At 40.1% G+C, this 14,892-nt stretch overlaps 1 protein-coding gene across 6 annotated transcripts in view; it reads left to right on the top strand.

Moving 5' to 3' along the window:
- LOC140729277 (GRB10-interacting GYF protein 2-like) overlaps positions 1–14,892 on the top strand; it is a 149,352-nt gene that overhangs the window by 89,939 nt on the left and 44,521 nt on the right. For all 6 annotated transcript variants that reach the window (XM_073048874.1, XM_073048873.1, XM_073048872.1 and 3 more), the window contains 5 exons: positions 1,482–1,589; positions 6,437–6,537; positions 7,060–7,148; positions 9,239–9,373; positions 12,034–12,177. In XM_073048874.1, coding sequence (XP_072904975.1) covers positions 1,482–1,589; positions 6,437–6,537; positions 7,060–7,148; positions 9,239–9,373; positions 12,034–12,177 — 577 coding nt within the window. The remainder of the gene's footprint in view (positions 1–1,481; positions 1,590–6,436; positions 6,538–7,059; positions 7,149–9,238; positions 9,374–12,033; positions 12,178–14,892) is intronic.

Below are 14,892 nucleotides of genomic sequence, written 5' to 3'. Positions count from 1 at the left end.
AATCACAGGTGATACCCTGTTTACGGGGCACATTAGATTCTTGGTCTCAGATGAATTTCTGACAGGTCCCTACAAAATAATGTTATTTTCTCAGCAGTGTGCTTTGCGTTATTGTCCTGCTGAAAGATGAGCATCCTTCCCAGTTTAAGCTCTCTGGCAGAGGCTAGCAGGTTTTTAATCCATGATCTCTCTAAATTTAGCAGCATTCATCTCCCCATCAATCCTGACAAGATTTTCACTCCCTGCTGTTGAAAAGCATTCCTGTAGCATGATGCTACCTCCATCATATTTTACACTATGGATAGTGTTACCTGGCTAATGTGCAGTATTAGATTTACACCACACATACCCCTTATAGTTGAGGCCAAAAAGTTCCATATTAGACTCTGATCACAAGACCTTCCATACACACACTCACTCTCACACACACTCACTCTCACACACACTCACACACACACACACTCACACACACACACACACTCACACACACACACTCACTCACACACACACACACTCACACTCACACTCTCACACAGTCTTCTTCGTGATACTTTTCATTATGGGCAAGGATATGCATTTTATTTAGCTGTATGTCTGGTATAAACTTAATACTGCACATCAGCCAGTTAACACTATCCCCATTGTAGTAGCTGTGAGAGGTGAGGTGGTTCATAGAGGGATGAATATTTCTGAACTGCTGACAGATCAATTTCTAAATTTTTAGTTTTTCATGCTTCAGCTTCCCCTGTTTTTTTTTTGGGCTCTTCTGGGGGTGGGGAGGAGCATGTCATTGACAAATAAAAATTCTCAGTTAAATGAATCAAAATACCTGGTTGTAATACTCACTCATTTATGTGAACTGAGGGCTGAGGGTTGAATACTCCTACAAGGAATTGTATATAGTTGGGTATCCATTACCAAGATCAAAATTCATTTATTACTAAATATTTTGTAAGAGACAGGTGGGAAACTCATGTGTTTGCAATTTAGCTTGGGTCCAACCCAGATTAACAAACTAATTGTCTCAGAGTGGAGTGCTTCTGTGAATGTTTGCATTAGATAAATTTGTTAAAATAACTGATGTTGATAGACTATTGAGTTTTATAAGAAAGGATGGATGATTATTTCACTATTTGGTTCCTTTATTGTTTCATATTCCTTGCATTAGCCTTGTTTGGTGGCCATCTTTATTTGGCTAAAGCCTAGGAATATTTACATGCTGCTTTTGGATGTTTGTCTCATCAACCATCCTCAGCAATTGCATCCTGTTCCCAGTAGCCATGTACCTTGAATTGAGATTAATTGTACTGTTTGGCATTTGGGCTATTTTTTTAATAGATTAAAGGGAATTTTACTTGTCAACCTAAAGTGATTTACTTGGCTATGTCATTTTGTGTGATCCAGAAATAGCACCGAATTTCAAGGAGCAGAAGTATAAATGATAATTGAAGACAAAATTCTAATTTCTCTTGTCTCTGTAGTCGGCAACAGCTCTTACAGTGTGCACTGCAGCAGAAGGCAAACATGACACCCCAACAGCAGCAACAACTTGTGCTGTTCCTGCAGCAGATCCAGAACCTCAAATCCAGGTGATGATGTTTATTCCCTTAAACATAAGTACACTCTGAAACAAATACAGTGGAACTACTGTCTTTCAAAAGTTAGTGTTGTCAGCTGATTCCAGTAAAATCAATAGATATGTCAGGAATTTGAATTTAATCCAGAGTTCTTCAACATGTGTTACCCTTAATTCATAAATGCAAGTGGAGTGGTTGTATCTTAAAAATATTGGAAGTGCTGGTCAGCAGGTCACGCAGCATCTCTCAACAATGGAGTCAGTGACCTTTCATCAGAATCCCACCGCTGTCTTGTCAGGAGTTTGTATATTCTTCCTGTGACCACATGAGTTTTTTCCAGGTACTCTGGTTTCTGAAAACATAATGGCTTATAGGTTCATTGGTCATTGTAAATTATCCCGTGATTAGGCTAGAGTTAAAGCGGCTTGCTAGACAATACAGCTCGAAGGGCCAGAAGGACCTATTCCAACCAGTGCCTCAATTAAATATAAACATTTTAAAAAATTGTTTAAATTATTTCCAGCTCTTTGTTTCTGTTTTCTGTACAATAATGTAGTTTAATTTACCACCTACTTTGTAATGGGCCAGGCATTTTTGACATTGTATTTTATTCCTCCTCCCTCCAGTCCCAATCCCACTGAAGGAGAGGTTGAGGATATATGACAACATTCTGGCAGAGGCATCAGGTCCTTAAGCAAATGGAAAAATGGGATAAATGAATATTTTGTGGAAACCCTATTCGTGGTGGAAGTTGCATGTACAAAACCATGACCTCCCATTATAGGATAATAGTACTCTGTTGTGATTGGAATTGAAGTGTTATTAAAAGAGAGAAAAATGCTCTTAACTAATTAGTAGGTTATGCAACAGATATAGGGAAGGAAAAATTATCTTTCATGAGTAAGTTTGAAAGATGTTCTGGAAGGTCATCCACCTAAAATTCCTACAAACACAAGAAAATCTGCAGATACTGGAAATCCAAAGAAACACTCACAAAATGCCTGAGGAATTCAGCAGGCCAGGCAGTATCTACGGAAAAGAGTAAACAGTGAACGTTTTGGGCCGAGACCCTTCAGGACTGGAAGGGAAGGGGAGAAATCAGTCAAAACATTGGGCGGGTGGTGTGGGTGGTGCAATTACTGGCCACAATGAGGCCACACTCAGGATGGAGGAACAATACTTTATCTTTCATCTTGGTAGCCTCCAACCGTATAGCATGAACAGCTATTTTGCTAACTTCAGATAATTGCCCCCACTCTCACCTTTCCCCCGTTCACCTTATCTCCTTACTGCCCATCATCTCCCTCTGGTGCCCCTGCCCCTTCCCTTTCTTCCATGGTCTCCTGTCAGCTTACCCCTCCTCCAGCCCTTTATCTCTCTCACTAATCAACTTCCCAGCTCTTTACTTCACCCCTTCCCCCCTTTTTCCCACTGCCCTGTACTACTTCCTTCCCTCCCCTCGCCCCCCCCCTTACTCTGACTTTGCCCCTTCCTTTCCAGGCCTGATGAAGGGTCTTGACCCGAAATGACTCCATAGCTGCTACCTGGCTTGCTGAATTCCTCCAGCTTTTGTATATGTTACCTAAATTTCTCATTTATTTCTCATTCATAGATTCTGCACAAAACATGCACCATCTGTAGATAGAAATAAAAGTTCCAAGTTGATGACCTTTTTGAAAATCTTTCACAGAATCTTGCCTCTATATGTCTGTGTGTTCAAGGCTACTACTTCTCAGAACTTAGAAACTTAATGGCGATTTAGTCAAAGGATGTGGCCTACAATCAGTCTAGGGCTTCAGAAATTATGTGAGGAAACATTCTTTCAAAGAAGGTGGTTGGAAATTTGGGACACTTTCAGAACTGGTATTTTATGTTAAGAGGTGTTTGTTGTTTTTGCTGCCTTGTCAACTAAGTAGTTCCAACATTTTTAACCAGCTGTTGAGTAATATGGGGAAATGGGTGTGTAGAATTGGATCACAGACCTTGAACTAAATATCCCACTTCTGTCCATGTCTGTCATGTCAATGTACAAAAGGAAATGAATGGATAGATACAGAAGTCTATTGACTTTTGGGACAAAAAAAATCAGACTTTGATCATCCTCTACCTGTGCCATTAGCTGCAATTCCACAAATTTAAAAAGCTTTTTATTTGGATCCTATTGCTGTGTATTTCTTATATCAGGATTCATTCATTGTGTGTTACAGCTATATTTGTATAGACTTTTGGTCATTGTTAACATACATAATAAATTTTTCCTGAAGTTGAAACCAAGAATGAATGACCTTTTAAATGTTGCTTTGATATACTGCTAAGATCATCCAATAACACTGGACAGCAAATTTTTTCAAAAGTGTTGCTTCCTCAGAAATTTGTGTGGTTATGATAGACTGCTTGAAGCTGAACAGAAATATAATTTCAGGTTACTTGTATCACATAGGAATTTGGAGAAACAAGAAATTAACTTTTATTGAATATAATGCATTTTATTTACATAACAGTGATGCTTTGCAAGAGTTCAACTAAGCTAAAAATGTTTTGTTGATGATTTTCATTTGTACTCAGTGTCTGAAGCTTCTCGCTTAAGTGTCCAACAATAATCAGCCAGCATTGATGGATTCCAGTTATCCTGATACAGTTTCTCCATGACTGCAATGTCCTGGTGAAACCTTTCACCGTGCTTGTCACTGATAGCGCCAAGATTTGCAAGAACTAAGTCTAAATGGGAATGTAGAAAATGAATCTTTAGTGACATGTTGCACCTCATGGTTTTGTCTGCTTGAAGCATGTTGTCAACCAGCTGCACGTAGTTTGTTGCCAAGGACATTTTCAACAACGTCCTTGAACGACCATACAATTTTCTCTGGTCCCACTAGAAGTTTTTCAAATTGCCTGACATTGATGATCAGTTTTATTTGTGGGCCAATAAAAATACCTTCCATAATTTTGGCATCAGTTACCCTGGGAAACATCTGTCTCAAATACTGAAATCCTTCATGGAAATTTTTGTGCTTGGTGACAGCAGATCCCATCATTGCAGTCTTGAACCTAGTAATTCTGCTTTTGCCTTTGACAAACCCAAGTCTCTGACCAGGTCATTTAACTCAGATTGAGTTATCAGATGAGGCTCACTTGACATAAAGGGTTCAAAATCTGTATCAGTATCTATCATTTTCCATTCCTGGCTCGTGCATCATGACATCTTTGTCTGACTCCTCTAGACCCCATGTCTCTGGTGACTTTGGTATTGGAAGATTATCAACATGTGGCATGGGTCTCATGGATGAAGGGGGATTGGGGTATTCAGTGGATTTCTTGTTTTTAGCAGAGAAACCAGATGCACTGGCTGGACAGAAGAGGCAGTCTGTCATATCATTGGGACAGTGAACGACATTGACTTCTGAGTACCTTTGAGCCAAGGTCTAAGATCAACAGCGCATATTGCACAACAAATATGAGGAGCCCATGCTTTGTCTTGGACCCCAATTTTACACCCAAATTGGAGCTCATAGGATTTCTTAATATGAGGAGTCATGCTTCATCTTTGAGATTTAAGCAAATACTCGTCACAAATATAACAAAGTATTGCAGCTGCTGCAACACTGGCGAGATGTCTTACTGTCCCAAATACAGTTACTTTATTACGAGTACATACAATATGCTATGAGCGTAGAGCATGTGCATCACTGTGATCGCAAACTGATATACAAGTAAACGCAATGCACAGAACGGTGTGTGTGATGCTTTTATAGCCTTTCTAAAACCTGTCCTGCCATGTAGCAACCGCCCTGCCTAAGCCCACCCAGGAATACCTGGACAAGACAGAAAACTTTTCAGTTTACATTGTGGGCAACATTTTAATTAACTTGAATTATGAGTTGAAATAATAAATATAGGTGATTTCAAAAAAAGGGGTGTAATGGGGAGATTTCATGGTGATTAGCAGCCCAAAATCCATAAGATAACTCCCAAGAGTATTCAGGAAGCAAAATGTTTGTTGTTCAGTGTGATTGGTCTCCTTATTTGAATTTAAAACATTTAATCCATCACATTTATGCTGGTCCATTTTTCCCTGTAACCAGTTCTTCCCGTGTTTCCATAAACTCCCCACAGTTACTTTCACTAACCCTCACTAGGCACAGTTTATATCAACTACGGTATTTAACCTATCAGCCTACATGTTGGAGGTAAGCAGGAGTATCCAGGAGAAGCCCACACAGTCATGGAGAAGATGTAAATTTTACGTGGATGGACATCCAGTTCACTGGAAATTTGAGGCCATTGTTCTGCTGGAATGAAGCTGGCAACATCTTGTAGTTTACAAGAATTCCTGACAAAGGGTACAGTTGTAAAGGGGAAGTTAGGAAGTCAAATTGTGAGTTGCCAACTGTAGTTTCTGGTAGAAAAGTAATTTCCATTTGGTTAATGCTGTACCAGCAATGAGAGAGGGAATTTACATTAATATAAGCAAATTTTAACATTTTATCTATCTTGTTGTAAGATTTTTGTTGTTGGGCTGTATGTGGGTGAGCCCAATATAATTAATGGGAAGCTTGAATAGTTTCCCAGTAAAGTGGAAGCTCCTAGTCTCCCAAGCAGGTTGCTGATTTGAACTGGCACCTGAGGATGGTGAAATATGATCCCAGATTTCAGTTGATGATAAAAACCATTTAGTGCTTTCATTCACCATAAAAGCCAGTGCAGATTATTTAGCTTTCAGTTTTGGCTTTAGAACTGTTCGCAATAAACGTATTTCTTGTTACTGTTTGGTACTTTTGTATATAGTGACTTCCCTCCCACTCTTCTACAAAAAGTAGAAATCACTGAAGATATTTCCCCCACAACTTTTGTTCCCCCAGGTGTGCAGAACAAAATTTGATTCCTCCTATCAACAGATCTGTGTCAGTTCCCGAAACTGGGTCCCTCTGGGACCTTCCAACCTCTGCTTCACAGCCCTCAGGTGAGGACCCACTTTTAATGCTTAGTGGTTCAGGTAGCAATTGCTCCAGATTGCTGTGGCCTAAACTGAAGAGAAGCAATGTAATAAGTGACGTTGTAGACTGGTTTGGATAAGTATATGTATATTGGATACATATTAACAGGATAATATTCATTGTGCAGTGATGTTCATTCTCTCTTTCTTCTGAAGCTTTCTCTTGCTATCCTTGTGTCTGGCACAGTTTTTATGCACTGACAACTCCTCCATGAACGGGCTTACTGCATTTGTCTTTTATTTCCATTTTCAATAATCCAAAACGTGTGTTACTGTATCTTTTAGAGGTTGCTTCCTAGAGCAATCAGTCACAACTGCAATGTGATCTATAGGTCCCATTGTGTTCACAACAGTGCCTGTTTCAGGATGCATGCCAGTGATGGTTCAAGAGAAAAGCTTTGGCATTGCACGAGTCACCGTAATAGTTTGTTTAATGTGTGCTCTTCAGCTGATGATTTCCTCTAAAACGTGTGCTTTTTCTGTTTGTAGGCTGTGAAGCAAGTAGTTTGTGGGATTCAGCATCTCAGGGTCCGCTACTGGAACAAATTCAAAAGCTGGAGCGAGAGAAGGCTACAAAAGTAAGACTATTTTATTTTATTGATAATTTTATGATACTGTTCACCCACTTCCTGTATTGTTTCACAGTAGGAGTTGCATGATTTTCTACTAGTGGAAGGCTTGCCCAGTGCGATTCCTGGACTGTCATTTCCCCAGGGATTTACAAGCATTCCTATTTCATGGAAGGCGGTCCATCGTGTCCTCAAACTCCTCAGGCTCATGTCCCTATTACTTATGGGTTATTTAATAAATCAGATTTTGTCATCTCAGAAGGTTGAGTGTTCCAGATCTTGATGAGATGTAGTATGAAAACAATACTGCTCCCTTCAGGTATTTCAGTGATTTTAAACCTGTAACCTCTGGTTGTTGAACACTTGAATGAAAAAGCAGCATGGCTAGAGCATGCTGGGTAATGAATAGCTAATTGTGTGGTGGCCACTTAGAGCAACTGGTCAACATTGGAACATAGGATCTTGTTGGCTCTGATGGTTAATTGCTACTTTAACAGTTGAACTAAATCAGTATGAATATATTTATCACTTTTACAAAAAAAATTGTCAGTAAAATTTTAATCTTATAAACTTACATAAAACGAATGTGTACCAGAAATCAAATTCTTCAATTTGAATTGCAGGTAAGGGAAGGACATCCAAGTACATTGATTATCCAATTTACAAGCTCAAAGGCATCTCTTTTTGCCCCCAGCATCCCCTGCCCCCTTTCTGATATCGTATCTCTAATGACAGGTGAAAGCAATTGGGCCTTTTGGGGTATATTCGGGAATTATGCATTATAGCAAATACTAATCTCCATGGCAATCAGTCTTCACATCTAATTGCAGATTGAGTTCAAAATGCAGTTCAAAATAATGGTGTTCTTGGAGCTCCAGACTGGGTTTAATTAAAGGCAAGAAATATTCATTGACCTGAGACAACTGTATCTGCATGAATTCAGCCCAGAGACAAAGATGATTAACATTCATTTTGGGTGTCTGGCGTGTTAGTGTGAAGGTCTAGGTGTTTGAAAATTATGTAATTCAAAGGAAGCATTGTGGATACATTCTAACTATGGAATTGTCCTGTTACCTTTTGATCTTTAGCATATAAAAATATCCTGTAATATTGGATCAGGGAGCCTCTTCTTAGAGTGTCGCCAATATGATGCCTACTCGTGTGCTGAATAAAGACTTCTATATCATCAGCTTCAATGTCTCCCAGTGACCAATCACAAGGCCTAGCAGGTTTCTGCCAGTTCTCAGAACAATTTCTTTAGTTCTATTCCCTCAGCTGTTTCCCTGTAACCTATTTTCTCTCACATGACCATCAACTCTACCCTGGTTCTTCAACCTTCCTCCCACTCTCCAAGGGAAATTTACAGTAGACAATTGATCTAGCAGCACATCATTGAATTTGGGCAGTTAGGAGAGGGGGGGAGACCTGCACGGTCACAGGGAGGACATGTCAACTCCGCTCAGACGGCTCCTGCGGTTAAGATTAAACCTGGGTTGTTGGAGCTGTAAGCAGCTGCATTGCTGAACTGTCATGCATATACTTAAACACTGCATTTTACAGCAGCCTGTTTTCTCTCTGCCTCCCATTCCCTCTAAATCGTGCATCATTCAGTGATTCGTCAAAGATTATTGATACTCTGACTGTACTAGAATTGTGCTCTTGGTCTTTGTTTTGCCAACTTTTAGTTGTGGTGCCATGTTGTGTAAAACAGACCACAGAGAGCAAAACTACCTTGCTTATCCCACTTTTTTTTTTAGGTATGTACAGTTTTCAGAGGTAGAAACATAAACATAAGTGATTCTGGAAATCCAAATCAACACACACAAAATGTCTGTTCAGTCCTGGTAAAGCGTCTCTGCCTGGAATGGCATCTATTTATTTCCCTCCATAGATGTTACCCAATCCATTGAGTTCCTCCAACATTTGTGAGAGGTAAAACATGCAAGTTTGATGTCAAATCTGAAAGGTGCTTTAGATCTGGGTGGCCTCCATTGCTTTGTTTTTATGTCCTTGAGATTATGCTGGCTGTGGGCTCTGGGAATGGTGTAATAAACTAAGGTGCTCCCCAGGCAGTCTCAGGTAATTTGTTGTTCACTCAGCTGAAGCAGGAGCGAAGAGATGTGGAGCTAAGGAACAAAAGGGAAGAGGATGATAGAAAGCGACAGGATGAAATCCGATGGCAAGAGGAAGAACGCAAACGTAGGGATGAAGATGAGCTAACAAGGAGGAAACAGGTAAAATGTCTGCGTAGTTCATCATTGCCTACTCTGACCCCGTGTTCTTCACCCAGATTTCTTTTACACCAGTTAAGTGGTTTAGGAATCTTTCCACTTGTTTGATAAAACTTAAGCAATACTTTGGAGATTTGTATAGTAATATATGTGCAGCAGAATAATTACTGGGCTAGTAACGAGAAACCTGAGAATGATCCAGAGGAGCAATTAAAATCCACCATAATTCAGATTCAGTTTATTTGTCATTTAAAAACCACAAATGCAATGCAGTTAAAAAATGAGACAACGTTCCTCCAGAATAATATCACAAAAGCATATGACAAAACAGACTACACCAGAAAATCCACATGACATTTGGCAATCCCCAATCCAGAGTCCGGAGAGGCTGCTGCGTATTAATATCGCACTACCGTCTTAGCGCGTTCCCCGGAAAGGAGCTCCAAAGCCACCAGACAAAACAAGACCAACAACTAAAGACCTGCACAAAACCACATAGTTACAACAGTGCAAACAATAGCATAATTGATTTAAAAAAAACAGACCATGGGCACAGTAAAAATAGTCCAAAGATGTGAAAAGACTAAGTTCAAAAGAAATCATCAGAGTTTCCACAAGTCCCCAGGGTCCCGACAGACTCGCCATACCACGCCGGCGGCAGAAGGGAATGCCCCCGCTATGGACTTCACCGGTGCCGCCCAACTCAGCCTCGCAGACGCACCACACACCGAAAGCGACCTGACCGCAGTGGACTCTGAGTCCGTCGAACCTCTGAGCCGACAACCATCCCCTCCGGCACAACTTCTCCGAGCACCATCCTCTGCTGAGCATATTAAGACGGCCCCGCCAACGGCCATTGGCAACGCGACCCCGAGGACTGGGGGCCTGTTCTTCCCAGCAGAGTCCCGGACCTCACAGCAGCAGCAGCAATGAAGAAGGTTTTCCTGGACATTTCCCGATGTTCCTCCATGCTCCCACGTCCGTTTTCAATTGATTATGATTGTACATGGCACCCCATTTCACAAATAACAGATAATCAGCTCTGGAGTGGCCGCTGCAAGCTGCGTCACGCCGCCATCTTGGAAATTTAAAAAAAAATGGTTTGCAAATTTATGTTCAAGTAATTTAATAAATCTGGAAAAGAAATGGTTGGTTAAAAAAACCCACTTATGGTATGCTAATGTCATTCAGGGAGGAAAGCCTGCCATCTCTCCCTGATCTGTCATAAATGAGTCCTGGCCCAGCAATAAAGCCAATGCTTAATTGCCTTTCAATATGGCCCAGTAGTGGGTGATTAATAATGGGCAAGAAATGCTGTTCTTAATAGCAATTTCCACATCAAATGAATAAATAAAATAATTTTAAGGCACAGAAATATAATTTCACTGGTTACTGGATTCTTGTAGATGAGTGAGAGTGATTAAGCGCAAATTGTATGGAAACTGTTCTCCACTCTGTATGGCAAAATTTTCTTCTCCCATTTGAGAAAAGTTGCTGTACTTTGTCAAAGATTTATTTCCTCTGCTTTTTTGTTTAAACTGATTTTATTTTCTGTACATTCTTCTGTGATCCTCTCTTCTTAGTTCATTAGCTGACAAACTGGTCAGTAGAGTTGCAGTTGGAATATTATGTTGAAATCTTGCAGATTGGAATGCTCCACGTTTTGAGTACAGTGCTGTCACCATGTTTCATGATAGTTCATGGGCCAAATCCAGAAATAGGGCAGGCAGTTGAATATATGTAATTGAGATTAGTTTGGACTAGACTACTGAACTTTTTCAAATAGCCTGTTGATATTATTTTGGCCTGTTCCATGAGGACATGCTGCATTTCAGAATTCCTGTGGCATTTTTCCTCCTGGGTGGTGGCAGGGGGGGGGGGGGGGGGGGTGGAGAGAGAGAGAGAGAGAGAGAGAGAGAAGAACTTGCGACCATGTAAAATGGAATCTAATGGTGATTGGAAATATTATTGAAAGAAAAACATACCCAGGGGATAAAAAGATGTAAGACCTTTTAGTTGGACTTTGGTGTTCTTTCTATGTGACTGCAGCCTTTGAGCTGATGTCACTCTTGCAACAATGCTCAAGGATTGAAGTCGCAAAATTCTCGGGAGGCAAAATACCACAGGAATTCTGAAATGTTCTCATGGAACAGACCAAAATGATATCAACAGGCTATTTGATAAAGTTGAGCAGTCTGGTCCCAGGATACTGGTAAATGACTGACAGTAAACTTGCAAATCTGGTTGATGTGTAATTTGGAAAGGAGCTTTCTGGTAGTGCTCCCATTGCATTTGTAGAGACGGTCTGGCAGTGCTCATTGGACGGCTGTACATGGCTTAAGCAGTACTGAAGTGAACTTGTCAAGTTTTCTGTGATGCATCATGTAAGCTACTTTTCCCCACCAAAAAATCGAGTCAGTACATCTTATTTAATTTGTGGTCATATTGTTGCTGGATTTATGGCTTAGTTGAGTTATTTCTTCGCAGTCTAACCTCACTCCCCAAGTTTCCTTGTGATTCTATCACTTTATTGATTGGCTTTGTTTGTACCAAAGCTTCACTATACAGCATGTAAATATGCTTGTTGTTTGATTTCTGATCTGAAAGTCAGGTTTTCATACTGTGTTCTCTAGCTTGAAATAACATGCTCTGTTTTCTTCCAGGAAGAGGTGGTCCGATTTCAAAGGGAGCAGCAAGAGGAAGCTGCCCGGCGCCAAAGAGAGGAAGAGGATCGAAGACAAGAGGAGGCTCTGAGGAGACGCGATGAGGAGGAAAGGCGGCAGATGGAGGACATCCTCCGAAAGCAGGTAACTTAAATCATTCAGATCTGACCATTTGCTCTGTGTGTGGCTCTTAGTTTGTAAAATAATTTATATATTTACTTTTACAAGGAAGTTGATAACTGTTCTCATTGTATAATAATCCTGAGCAGTTTTTGATGCAATGTTGTGTATCTGTTTCTCTAGAGCACGGGTTTCCAGTTGTTTTATGCTGTGCACCCTACCATTAACCGTGGGGTTCCGTGGACCCCAGGTTGGGAGCCCTTGCTCTGGAGCTTCCCCTATTTTCACACTGTCTCCAACTCCTCTCCAGTTTCCCATCCTCTGCATTTCCAGGCAGTTTATTGAGGTGAATTAATGGTATAATTTGTACCACTATTTCATACTGTTTTTAAGGCTACACTAGCTATAATATCAAATGTACAATTGAATTTTGTAACCCTTGGATCTTTTGCCAATAATATTGGATCTGTGACTCCTGTTGGGTTGACTTACAAGCTGGAAGAAATGGCGGTGGTATAATGGTTAAATTACTGAACAAGTAATCTGAAAGCTTGGACTAACTTTCCTGTCTGTAAACCATAAAGTAACCTATCATCACTCTTCTCTGTGGCCAAACCAATTTTGGATTTGATTTGCTAACTTTAAATAATTTAATGGCCCTAACCTTTAGAATCAGTCTTCCATGTGGTTCTAACCTACTGCACTGCCCTGAATACATGTAGCTATCTCCTCAAAGAATTAAATCAAGTTGGTCGAAGAGAATCTGCCTTTGACAAGGCCAGTTTGGCTGTTTGATATTAGTCCTTGCAAGATGGAATTGATCAGTTCTCTTTCCAGTATCTTCCTACTACTAATGCTAGGCTAACAGGTTTCCTCTTAAAACTGTGAGCCACATCTACTATCCTGCAGTCACCTGCTACCTTGCTGTGTCCAGTTAAGATTTTAAAATTTCTGCCAAAGCCCCAATAATCTTGTTCCTTGCATCCTGAGACACATCCAATGTAGTCTTGGGGATTTATCCACTTTTAAGCATACCAAGTCACTGAGAATCTCCTTTATTTATGGAAACCTGCATTAGATTTTCCACTGAATTTTCAATTACTGAGTCTGTTTTCTTTATGAATACTAACTTGGAGATGTGTACTTGGAGTATTCATTTTGGACCTCATTTATACCCCTTGATCCACACACCAATGGCTCTGCTGCCCCTTATGGCCCCTACTCTTTTCTTTGTTATTCTTTAGTGTTTAATATACTTGCAGAAAGCCTTGAGGTTTACCTTAATATAGACTGCTATTGTTTTTTCCTATACCTCCCACAGCCTTTGTAATTTCCTTTTTTTATGTGTAATAAGCCTTCCTCACCCTTACTTCCATTTACCTGTCATAAATCTCCCTTTTTCTCAATGTCCCTTGATGTTCAGTGTTCCCTATTCTTGTTATTTATTGTGTACTCTTATAGAAATGTGATGGCCATGAACTCTTATTATTTCTCATTTAAATACTTCCAACTGCATGCAAGTAGAAGCTCCTAATCTATGTTTGCCAGGTCCTTGCCTATAGTAATAACATTGCCTTTCCCCAATTTAAGACCTTTCATTATTGGTCCATCCTTATCATCTTCCATAACTAATTAAAGTGGTTACTGGCTTCAAAATGTTCCCCCCCCCCCCCCCCGGCAAACACTATCTCCACTTACCCTCCCAAAATTCCCCACGATAAGACCCAGTAATGCTTATTCAATTGTTCGTGTAATAAGATCAAAAAGTTTTTCTTTATGTGCCTTAATATTTGTTCCCTCTGAGCTGTAACACTATTGTAACCCCAGTTAATATTTGGGAAATTGAACCCCAGCAGTTCAGTAACCTTATTGTTTTTTCATCTCTCTGGTATCTGCCTACACATCTTTTGTTGACTGTTGGGAAGATTGTAATCCACCCACAACAAAGTGACAACACCCATTTAGTTTCTTGACTTTACCACCATAATATTGATTGCAGAGCCTTCTAATGTGCAGTTGTGTAAGATTTGATTCACTACTCTTTACCCACCCCCATCCACTTCTCAGCTGAAAATTTCTACCCTGGGATATTGAGTTGCTAGTCCTGCCCATGCTTTAATTATGTATCAGTGTTGGCAACAATATTTTGGGCCCCTGTGTTCACCTACTAGTTATTATAGACATTGCATTAAAATAGATTTGATTGAGAATTTGGAACTAAAACCATTGGATTTGATTTGAGGCAAATGATGCATTTCACTGTATGTTTCGAAGTACGTGTGACAATTAAAACTAACATTTAATCTTTAAATCTGTAACTTCCAGCTAAGTGGTTTGACTGGTCTACATCATGGATTGGCTAAATTTTTACAGAGAAAAGACTGAAGCTGTAACTAGAACAAAAAGAAAAAAGCTAAAGGAACTCAAGGGTTCAGACAACGTCTGTCAGCTCTGGGGGTCAGGCACTGTTAAGAACTATTATTTCAGTATAGAGGGAAGATATCTTAGGTTTCTCAATCTTTATCACATGGGTAGAGAGTAGGTTTTTTTGTGAAAGTAAGTACCTTCTGTACTTGTACTGCTGTATTGTGTTTTATGCTCACATTCCACATTTTCAGCATGATATGAGAGATTGGAATAGCTTCCCAAACCTCATTAATTGCTACGCCTCATCTCAATGATGAATGACTTGGTGCTGTTTCAGTTTCCATCTGCTCCTGAAAAGGGTTGTTGATGTGA

The sequence above is a fragment of the Hemitrygon akajei genome, chromosome 6 (assembly GCF_048418815.1).
Source record: "Hemitrygon akajei chromosome 6, sHemAka1.3, whole genome shotgun sequence".
Classification (NCBI taxonomy): domain Eukaryota; kingdom Metazoa; phylum Chordata; class Chondrichthyes; order Myliobatiformes; family Dasyatidae; genus Hemitrygon; species Hemitrygon akajei.
The sequence above is the reverse complement of the archived record's forward strand: the minus strand, read 5'-3'. Positions and strand labels throughout refer to the sequence as shown.